This window comes from Pelodiscus sinensis, chromosome 5, assembly GCF_052426305.1.
Source record: "Pelodiscus sinensis isolate ZL-2025 chromosome 5, ASM5242630v1, whole genome shotgun sequence".
In the NCBI taxonomy this organism is placed as follows: domain Eukaryota; kingdom Metazoa; phylum Chordata; order Testudines; family Trionychidae; genus Pelodiscus; species Pelodiscus sinensis.
This window is the reverse complement of record NC_143056.1, coordinates 118,783,775-118,794,926: the sequence shown is the minus strand read 5'-3', so window position 1 is coordinate 118,794,926 and position 11,152 is coordinate 118,783,775. Positions and strand designations below refer to the sequence as shown.

General features: G+C 41.1%; 1 protein-coding gene across 1 annotated transcript in view; it reads right to left on the bottom strand.

Annotated features, from left to right (window-relative positions):
• Positions 1-3,876: 3,876 nt before the first annotated feature.
• Positions 3,877-11,152, bottom strand: part of TOLLIP (toll interacting protein) — a 43,302-nt gene continuing 36,026 nt past the window's right edge. The window contains exon 6 of the mRNA XM_075928212.2: positions 3,877-7,995. Within this exon, the coding sequence (XP_075784327.1) occupies positions 7,781-7,995 (215 nt within the window). The 3' untranslated portion in view covers positions 3,877-7,780. The remainder of the gene's footprint in view (positions 7,996-11,152) is intronic.

Here is an 11,152-nt window from a genome sequence, read left to right as displayed (position 1 = left end):
TGTTTCACATTAAAGGAAAGGGAAGGATATGACAGTGGAGAGAGTTATACAGGTTGAACCTCTAAACTGGGAAACTCTGGTCTGGCAATATCCGTGGCATGGAAGGTCCACAGATTTTCCAGAACTAGAAAGTCCCAGTGGAGGGCTGGCAGCTGGGCTCTCTGGCAGGGCCATTGCCTGGCACACTGCAGTAGGGCTGCCCAGTGGGACTGGGAGCCTGGCCTGTTGCAATGGCTCTGCCTGGCAGGACCAAGACCAGGGCTGCCTGGACATGCTGGGAGCTGGGCTGCCTAGATTAGCAGGGAAGGGAGAAGAAGAAGAGGAAATACCAGCAGCACAGCAGGGTTGGTGGCAGGGAGACAGCTAAGAGGACTGGTCCACATCTGGGGGTGCCATTAGCAAAGGGACCAGATATGACCTCCCCATATCCAGCAAAACCCCTCATCCGGGACTGGTCAGATCTTGAGGGTGCTGGACCAGGCAGGTCCAAACTGTAGTCACAAATGACCCGGGGGGGGGGGGGGGGGGAAGCATGCAGCAAGGATCCCAGCCCTGTGGAGAAGTCCCACACTGGGGAAAAGCCCATAGGGAAGCCACATGACCTTTGCTATCCCAGGCCCACCCTGAGAAGCCAGTGGGTGGGCCAGTCACATGACCCTGCTGCCATGGGCAACACCATTTAAGTCTTCTAGTGAGATAATAAATCTAAAATAAAGAATGGATATTGGAGTGATGGCTGCTGGGTAAAGCAATTGTTAACTTTGAGAAAGAATTTTTAGTTTGTCAGAATCAAAAAACAAGTAAATCATAATTTTAAAAGGTACCCTTGAATACAACTGGGTGAATGGCTTTTCCAGTGTGCTGGCAATTCCAACACAACATTGTTTTAAAAGTTTTACTTTGGGTCAAGCCAAAAATGAAATTGGCCAAATACAATTTTTTTAAACATTTGCTCTTGAGCCAATCCCAGAAAAAACATTTTGATTTAGGCACTAAAAAAAAAAAAAAAAAAACGAACACCACCCTGACAACTGGATTCACAAAATGGGGAAGCATGGGGAGGAGCTTCTGCTTTCCATACAGCTTTTTAGCATAGTGGTGAGGGCACTCACTGGGGATGAGAGCATCCTGGGTTAGAGTCTCCCAACCCCACCTGATTTAGGCCCAAGTCTCAGGCCCTCAATCTCTCCTGTTGAAGCTGTCCTACTTTCTATAAACAGCTACTGGAGCAGGCACTTGAAATTGGGCTCATCCTAGGTGAGTCCACCCATGTCAATGAATGATCATTTTGTTAGGAAAAATGCGTGAATGAGTATGCCAGGGGACTAGGTCACTTGCATAAGAGGACATGAATGATATTGCAGGACTCACCTAGAATATGAGGCCCAAGTTCCTGTCCCTGCCCCAATAACATCCCATAGCCCAATGGCTAGAGCACTCTCCTGCAATATGGGAGCAACAATTTGAAATCATTTCTCCATATCAGACAGCAAAGCAACTGAATCCTGGAGTCACCCACCTGAGGACCCACACCACCGGCAAAAGCCACATAGTTAATATCCCTGGCTTTTGTTATGCGTCCAAAGTCTAAACCCAAACACTGAGTTGAAATGAAACATTTTGCTTCAACCAGGCAGATCATAAAGGACACAATTCTCACTTACAGCATGAAGTGGTCAGAAGTAACTGGAGGGGCATTAGTTTGCACTGCACTTTATGCTCTTCATTCAGAGGATGATGAGAACAGCTGTGCATGTGCAGACCAACAGGCATGATGAGTTGCTACAGATCTCTGGTCTCAGGTGCATGGAGGACATAAGGAATAAATAGGGACTAGAACTCAACCCTTAATTTTTAGGCTGAAATGGAACTGCGTTTTTGCTGAATGAACTAGCCATCAAAAAAATCACCCCACCCTTGCAAACAAGCTGGTTAATAGCTTACAATACCTTTAAGTATCTTTAGTAATTTTACTGACTGAAAATTGTCAGCTATATTTGAGGACTAGTTTGTTTACAACTAAAAATTAGTATGCATTTGTCCACTTACTAGCAGGAAACCACTGTTCTCTAACTATATTTCTTTTCATTGAAATGATGGAACCCATTCTCCTCCCTGCATGTGTCATTCGTGCACAGAAATAGTTGAAAAACTTGAAAAATCAGTTATGCAGACTGCTGCTTTATTTTGAGAAAAATTCCTTTGGTGTTACAATACTAGAAGATAAAGATATTATAGGAAAAGAACAGCATCTAGAATACAAGAACGAACAAACACGCACCTATTAAACTTACACTTAATTATTTTGGCCATAATGCACCAGGAGCTCATTTTCTATCATAATTCTCAAATTGTTTTCAGTCATTGCTTCCTATGATAGAGTACTACATCTTATAAGTCTGTCCTATGTTAGTCATTTCACATTTGTTTAGGAATGGTGCATGCAACTACCTTGGGACATTTTCAAACACTTACTGTGCTAACAACGGGGGAGGATTGCAGTTCTACAAGAATTCAAATGCAAACACTAATCAAATAACTGTCCAATTCTACTATATACAGTAGACTTCTGATAATCCAGCACCCTTGATACCCAAGGGATGCCAGACTATCGGATATGCCAGAGTATCCGGAGGTACTCCGGCAGGGTGCTGTAATGGGGCTTCTGGGACCTGCACTGCATGGGGGGGGGAGGGGAAGTGTCAGCAGGGAACAGCATGGGAAGAGATGAACCCTCCACCGTGTTGCGGGGGAGGCGGTAGAAGCCCTGTGCAGCCGGCTTGCAAGTGGCAGTGGCAGTGGCAAGAGACAGGCAGCTGTTTAAGGCGGGCGGGAGTCAGCAGGGAACACTGCCTGCCTCTCACCCCCTCTCCGCAGCTGGTGCTTACAAGCCAGCAGCTGAGTTTCCCCACTTGCAAGCAAGCTGCGTGGGGCTTCCACTGCATCCCTGCAACACAGCAGAAGGTTCACCCCTCGCCGAGCCCCCGCCTGCCCGCCTTAAACAGCTGCCTGCCTCTCACCCCCTGCTCTGGGCAGCTCCAATTGTCCGGCTGGCCGGAGCACTTCCGGGTTCCAGTTGGTGCCGGACTATCAGGAGTGCGGGACTGCTGGATGCCGGACAATTGGAGTTTTACTGTATTTGAGTTTGTCTGTACTCCTAATTAATAAGAGCTAAGACCACCAAATTCGATATAGAGATTCCTCTTATAATAAGCAAGGTAAGGGTTTGGTTGTGCTAAGAAAATGGGATGTGCCTAGAAAGGGATTGCTTCTCATAGATCCATACAGAAAAAAAGAGAATCATCAGGCATGTGAAAGGGGCTGATTGGAGGTGCACCCCCAACATTGGGGACTGCTCCAACCCCAAGCTTTCCATCCCATAAGCATCTTTTAGGGAGGGCAGGGGGGCTGAAGTGCCCCCCTCCCACACATTTGTATAGGAACATTGCTGTTTCCCTTTGTGCCATTTATTGTATTCCTCACTCTAGCTGGGGAGTACAGGCAGGCAGGCGAACCCGGACCTGAACCTGCCCCAGCTCGGGAAGGGGTGCATAGCCTTCCCCTAGATGCACGCACTGGAACTGCAACAGCCAGAGAAGAACTTCTTACCTTGGCCCCAAGTCCTCTCTCCCTGGGGTAGCCTGCATACTGAACCCCTCATCCCCAGTTTCACCCCAGAGGAATGATTTAAGCGAAGCATGAACATTTTCATTTTATTTTTCAAAAAGCAAAAACTGAGCTCAGGATCCAAGTAATACTAGGAAAATCTTCTAGTAGAATATAAAATAACTCATCCAGAGGAAGAGTGATGTGTATAGAAACATCACTGAGGTCAAATATTTTACAAACATCTTAAGTGAAATTTCTCACACCATCCTAGATTTGTCTTCATTTTTATTTTGATAATTGATCTCAAATTGAAAGCTGGATTATTGAGTCTCAATATATACAGGTGAAGAGGTATAGCTTCTCTCATAAAGGATTGATTCTTCTGTTTTGGTATACACGATACATTTATTAAATTAGAATGAAAAAAGTAAAAATATATTTTTACAAGAAAAGAAAAACATGGACACCAGGCCTCAATACAGTGAGAAACAATGCCTCCATAATTATTACAGGAAACATCCTCTGTACAGTATTACATGTCAACCGATACAAGTAATATTTATAAAGGGAAAACATTCAGTACCTTCAGCACACAAGAACAGCAGCTGATGAGAAAGTAGCAAGGATCTAGCTAGACAAACATATTCCTATCTTTAGCCAGTACAGGCCTTTGGCAGAACTGAAGCTAGTGTGAACAGCATAAACTTTTAGTAAATGCAAGTATTACGCAGCTGGCTTTGGTTCCAGGCTGTTGTAAGCTACTGAGTGCAACAAGTACAATCAAGACACATTGTTCTACTAAATGAAGCATATATGTCACAGGCTGCAACAGAATGTGAGATGGATGTAATTTAAAACAAAACCCAGCAAAGTATTACCTTTCAGTTCTGCATTTCTGGACCCTCAACTGCTCGCTTTAATTATTCCTTGCAAGTTCAAAATCCCTCAAGACCTGAAGCTAACAAGAAACAGCAAAACAATTGTGGAGGATATGTATATTGAGAAAAACTGAATAGGCTCATGATTTTTGTTTTATTTATTTTAATGGCAAAGAAAACACAGTAGTCTATATTGGAGGCTTCTTTTCACACTCATAATGCTCAAGCTCCATTAAATTAAAAACCCAGGTCAAATATTTCTTAATATGAAAACATAAGTAAATTTTAATCCAAAGGCCAACTTATTGGCGACACTGCTCCTAAACTAACCACCTTCAATCTATGCAGCTTCTCTCTGGAATATTTCATAAAACAAATGTATCATACAAAAAAGGACTTCTAAAAGTTGGTCTTGATGTCCCATGGAAAACTGGAGGTTCCCCCAATCTAGTCAGTCTAACATTCTCACTTCCTCCTCCTAAGAGGAGCTCTTTGTTCTACTCTTACATATCAGGTGACAGCAAAACGATTTTCCCCAGCCACAGAGCAAACGAAGACCACTTGCCTTAGAAAAAAAATCTACTATTGTAGACTCCAAGTAATTATATATAAATCTTTATTATGTACATTTTCCCTGAATTGTTCTATCCTAGCAAATCATCCCATTTGTATGAGAAAGTTATAGCAAGGGACTCCATCCCTAAATTTTTACCAAGAAGTTGAGTGATGATCTTTTGCTTGAAAATGTATGCTGTCAATGCCAAAAGAAGTCATTGTGCTATGCAGACAAAAACCAGATGCTTAATCTAGTATTGAGTTTTGCGATTAATACACAATGGGACACGGTACGAACAAGAGGAGCAAGGCTAGAAAAGGAAAAGCTGTTTCTAGAGAAGCAAATGGAAATGATGTAATGGGCTTGTGCAGGTAAAATGCAGAGAGACTATAGCCTTGAATTCCCAAGGAAATGTAAAACCAGCAGCAGAATAAAAAGACAGAATTAAATTTTTACAAGATACAAGTCTGCCAATTCAGACAATGGGGAATTTGTGTCATGAATACAAAGTGAGCGTCTGACAACATAAAAAGAAGTTTAAAAAAAAAAAAAAGTCAGCCAATGAAAGAAAACCCGGAGCAATTTTGGTACTATATTCAAAATCTCTCAACCCCCGACTCTTTAAACTAAAAAAATATTCATGGGCCATCACTGGCTTTGGCAGGAAGCTTCCTGAAGGCATTGGGGAAAGCAGTTTATTTGTGAATAAAAATCTTGTGCTTGGGAAGAACAAAAAAAGAGGAAGGAGACAGAATAAGGGCTCTTTCCTATGCCAAATCTGGCTTAAAGTTCTCATGTACCACTCTTGAGGATCCTGTATTTCAAGTGTATATTCAAATACAAAGAAAATACAAGCTATGGCTATTGTACAAAGTATTGTAAAACAGTTTTTAAAACACCAAAAGATAGAACAGTGACATTGCACAATATTGAAAATAAATTTGTGTATATACTTAAAGTGCATTATTTTGCAGTTTAAAAAAATTAAGAAGCTGCAGAAATTTATCACAGGTATAAATCTATCCTCTCTCCAAAGACTTGGCAGTTCTGTGCTATAATGTTGCATACACATTAACACATGAAATCTCCTTCTCCTTTACAAGGATCTGCCAATTTAGGATAGGTCTGATTTTCCATTGTAACTCATTGAAAAGAATTTCTATATTTTAAAATTCAACTGAATTAGTTAAGATCAACTGTAACAATGAATAATTAAAACAGCTCTTTAAATACTTTTTATACCTACTGAAGATTCTGCAGCTCTCTGCTACTCCATATTCCAGACTACCAAAATTTTTTTTCCTCATTAAAAGTATTTTTTCCTCCATGCAAAAAGATAGTTTTGCTGAAAAAAACAAGAGTGAGTGTAGCATATTTCTTCTTAAAACAAATGCTATATGTAAAAAAATATCTCTTATTACAAGACAGCTCCTTAAATAATTAAATGCTTATTTTATACATAATTTTCCAGGTATAAAATTTTTCCTTCTGCATTCATCCTTTGGAAGAATCACAGGAATGTAGAAGCAAGACGAGTGCAAGTAACAGCAGGAACACATTGGGGCCCAATCTAGTGCTCAGAAATCACATTGCACATCTGGAACACCATATCCTACACAGATTTCACTAATACAGCAACGTCATGTCGGGCATGTCTAGACTACATCCCTCTTTTAAAAGAGGGATGTAAATTACACAGATCAAAATTGCAAATGAAGCCGGGATTTGAATTTCCTGCTCTTCATCTGCATAATGGCAGCCGCGCGTTCTTTAGAAAAAGAGCTTTTCGAAAGTGAAACTGCTGTCTAGACGCGATTCTTTCGAAAAAACCCTTTTCGAAAGATCCTGTACTCATTTTTTGAGTGTAGGATCTTTCGAAAAGGGTCCCTCCCCCTTTTCTAGATAGCGGCTTCACTTTCGAAAAGCTCTTTTTCTAAAGAACGTGCAGCCGCCATTATGCAAATGAAGAGCAGGAAATTCAGATCCTGGCTTCATTTGCAATTTTGATATGTCTAATTTACATCCCTCTTTAGAAATAGGGATGTAGTTTAGACATGTCCGTAGTAGGACTGAGCCCCAAAATGCCCAAACTGATATATATTGCTTCGGTGCCCAATCACAAGGATACGTGGATGGGGCTGCCTAATTAGAAACACAAAAGGCTACAACAAGAAAGCTAGTTTGTTAGTAGATTTAAAACTGTTACGGATAGTTGGTCTACTCAGAGCAATGACAGAACACCACAGGACAAACCAAAGGGCATTGTGTAATCATTTTTTATATCTCTAGCAGAAACATTTGGCTTACTGAAACAAACATTTTATTAAAAGCAGTATGTAAAGAAAAAACCCAACTCCCTAACTTTTCCGATCTAACAGACAGAGCAGTAAATCCTGTGCTATAAACTGTGTAGAGATCATACAAACAATGCTCATTTTCAAACAGGGAGAAGGAATAAAAAAACAGCACCACTACCACCCCCAGACAAAGATATAGCCACATATGATAAGGCTGGTATGAACAAAAAAGCCTCATGCATCTGCAGAACATATGTAAAACAGTGTAAAAGAAAAAACGAAACATGTGCAACTATCCAACGACAAAAAAGGGGTACAATCTCTTTCAGACAGAATGCTCACAGGAATCTGTTAGGAAATTCTTCTTCTAGCTAAATCCTGGGCTTGGCAAGTCAAAATAAAGGTGGCATCAAGAGCAGAGACAATGCAGGAGTTGGGATCTATAACTCTTCTGCAATCTGAAGTAATGAGTTGATAGCTGCATCCTTGTTCCCCCTCTGGGCTTCTAGCACTGAACGAATTACTTCCCTGTCCATATTGGGAAACATGTCTTGGATTGCTTTCAGATCTTCTTCATTACACAGGTACTGAGGGTTGACTGCAGGAGGTGGCACTGCCACTGGTACCATGCCTGGGTTACAGACTGCAGGCATTCCTGAAAACAAAAGTGTACAAAGATAATTAAAGATTCTTCCTATGTGAATAAAACGCTTTTTCCTGATCAAAGGAAACAGGCACAAAAGGACCTTTACACAACATGTTTCAGAGAAAAGTGTTGCCTTTATTTACATGTTCAAAAACCATGAGAGATTTGGAAAGCCATCTGACTGTTATAAACAGGACTTTCCCTATAGTTACATTTTGTTACTACCCACACTATTACTAGGGGTGGTAATGGTTAACTGGTATGAATCACCCTTATTGAGTGCGCTTACCAGTTAGCCGGTGGCCTATCATACAACAGACAAGCAGGCCACTGCAGCCCAGCCAGGTTGGAGCAGGCCCCCACACCCATCCCCGTTTAACCAGTTAACTACATCCCTAACTATTATCCGCTACATAATTTGTAATATTCCAGAAGTGCTCAGTGAATGTGGTGATGGGCGTGACACAAAGACCTAGACAGACAAATTAAGGCAAAGCAAAGGCAGGATAAGACTCTTTTAGAAGAGGCATCTACATGCTATGAGTACAGGCTACACAAAAAATATAATTAAAAAAGACAATGGTCACATTTTTATTAGGTCCTTGTGAGTTTATATCATGGTTTGCAGGATCTCTTTGTTGTATATAAAGGCCATAAAACTAATCAATTCAATGCAATAAAACTTCATTGCTGAAAACAAAATAAGCTAAGGACAAACTACAATCCTCTACCAATAGTCTGATGCCAGAAGTCACGTTCCTGAAAAGGGAAATAAAGAAAGCTCTCATAAAAGGGGATTTCCATTAGGAATCTAAAGGGTTAACCAGTTAGCTTTACCGACACACTTACTGAGTTAACTAATTAACCAGCAGGCCCAGTACAGCCCCCCCATCCCCAAACTGATCAGCCTCATTTACACAAGTGCCCTCCCTTTGTTGTGTGTGTTTATACACACACTAGAGATGTTAGCAACCAGTCAGAAGCAGCCCCTGTTCCTGGCAGACAGAGGACTGTCTGCAGCAGTGCTAGCTGGGACTAAACAGTCCTGGCTCACGCTGATCATTTAAAATGCAGAAGCGCAGTGTGGAGCGCGCCCAGCAGCTCTTACTATATTTAAAATGCAGAGCAGCAGCACGAGTGGCTCTGGAGCCACTCCTGGAGCTACCTCCACTGCAGCTCTGCACAGCAGCACTTATCGACTAATCATATAGTCGATACAAATAGTATTAACTATACGATTACCCAGATAATCGCATTTTAACACCCTTAACACATACATGCCTCTAATCTCCACTCGAATTCATCTGAAGTGGGTTTTTACTAATAAATCTATACTATGGAACTTCAGCTACGTTAATTGCATATTTTAAGTTGAAATCACGTAATTCGACTTTTGAGCTGTCTACAGTCTAAGGAAGAACACACTTTGACTTCCCTTACTCCTCGTGAAATGAGGGTTACAGGAGTCTGAGTAAGAAGTCCTCCATTATAATGTCCTTGACATTATTTCAAAATAAAGGCTTGTAGCGTAGATGAACTCTATGTTATTTCAGAACAAAATCGGTTACTCCAAAATAACACTGCTTTGTAGACGTACCCTAAGATGCCACAGGACTCCTGTTGTTTGTGTCAGAATCAACAAAGAAAATACAATTACAGCGTAAGATTGAGAGGAATTTTTAAAACTATGGCTATCTGAAACAAATTCCTAAAAAATATGATGCTCGTTCCCCATAAAAAAAGTATATTTTCACCAGCCGATGACCTTAAAGTAATTAAAATCATACTGGCAGTTAAGAAACACAGGGGGGGAAAAAGAGTTGCAAAGTTATGACATTTTTATAAAGCTATTCTTGGTAGTCAAGGATGATGGACTGAAGTGCTCTACAAATAATTTATAATTATTTCAATTAACTGCATTCTAAACTATGATATTGTCATAGAAGAGGTCATTTGACTAAAATACTTTAGTACTGGTCACAATCTGTTTCCTACTTATGCAGCTTACAAAAAGAAAAAACTTATATTATATTTAATTTTAAACTTAGAGAAGTTAACTACAGTCAGAAGAACAAGTTATTTTAAACTGGTATTTTATGGATAATTTTTTATTTAAAATGCCCTTCCATAATCCAAAAATGTCACACCGTAGATATATTTGTAGCTGCATTGTCAAATCCAAAGAGTTTGAGTTGCTAAACCAGACTTATCAAGAAGAGCCAGAGTACAAAAAACTGCAACAATTCATATTACCAGACATGTTAGTGATAGAGCTCTGAATGCAATTCCCACACAACGGTGTATCATCTTACATTGAGGCTTCCTCTCCATGGTGGGAGAAGGAGATCGCTATGGACTCTGGCCACTAATCCTGACTGCCCTGGTGAGAGGGAGCTATAGACTCTGCCCACTAGGACACACACGTGGCTGAGCATGAGTTGAGGGGCCTCTGAGGCCTGATGCCCACTCCCGAGGGGAATGGGCAGGCTTACCTGTGAAAGCACCCCTTCCCGGCCTAAGCTCACCAGAGCTGCTGCAGAGAGGTGCTCCTCCCCCAGCCCTAAGCTTTTGTGGCAAGGAAGAGGGTAGGGGAGTTCTCCCCTCCTCACTGCAGACCCAGAGCATCCTCATGTATTCCAAACCTCTCATCCCCAGCACCACCGCAGAATCCTTACCTCCCTCCCCACATACACTACTATGCCCCACCATTCAAAACCCCTCAGCCCATCCCTGCCACACCATTCACCTCCATATTGGTACACAATTCATTCCACATACAGGCATAAAAAATTAGAGGGAACTATACATACAAAATAATGGGGTCTAAATTCAGCTGTTGCTACTCAAGAAAGATCTAGGAGACATCACAATTCTCTGAACCCCTTTACTCAATGTGAAATGGCAGTAAAAAATGTTACATTAGGAACCATTAGGAAATAGATAGATAAAACAGAAAATATCATGACACTATCAATGAAATGCTCACACCATGAACAGTATATGCAATTCTGGTTGCCCCATCACAAAACAGGCATATGGAAATGGAAAAGGTATAGAGAAGATCAACAAAAGTGATCAAATGTATGGAAGAGCTTCCCCATGAAGTGAGATTAAAAAAAAATATTTGGACTATTCATCTTGAGGGAAAAAAAGATGGCCAAAGGAA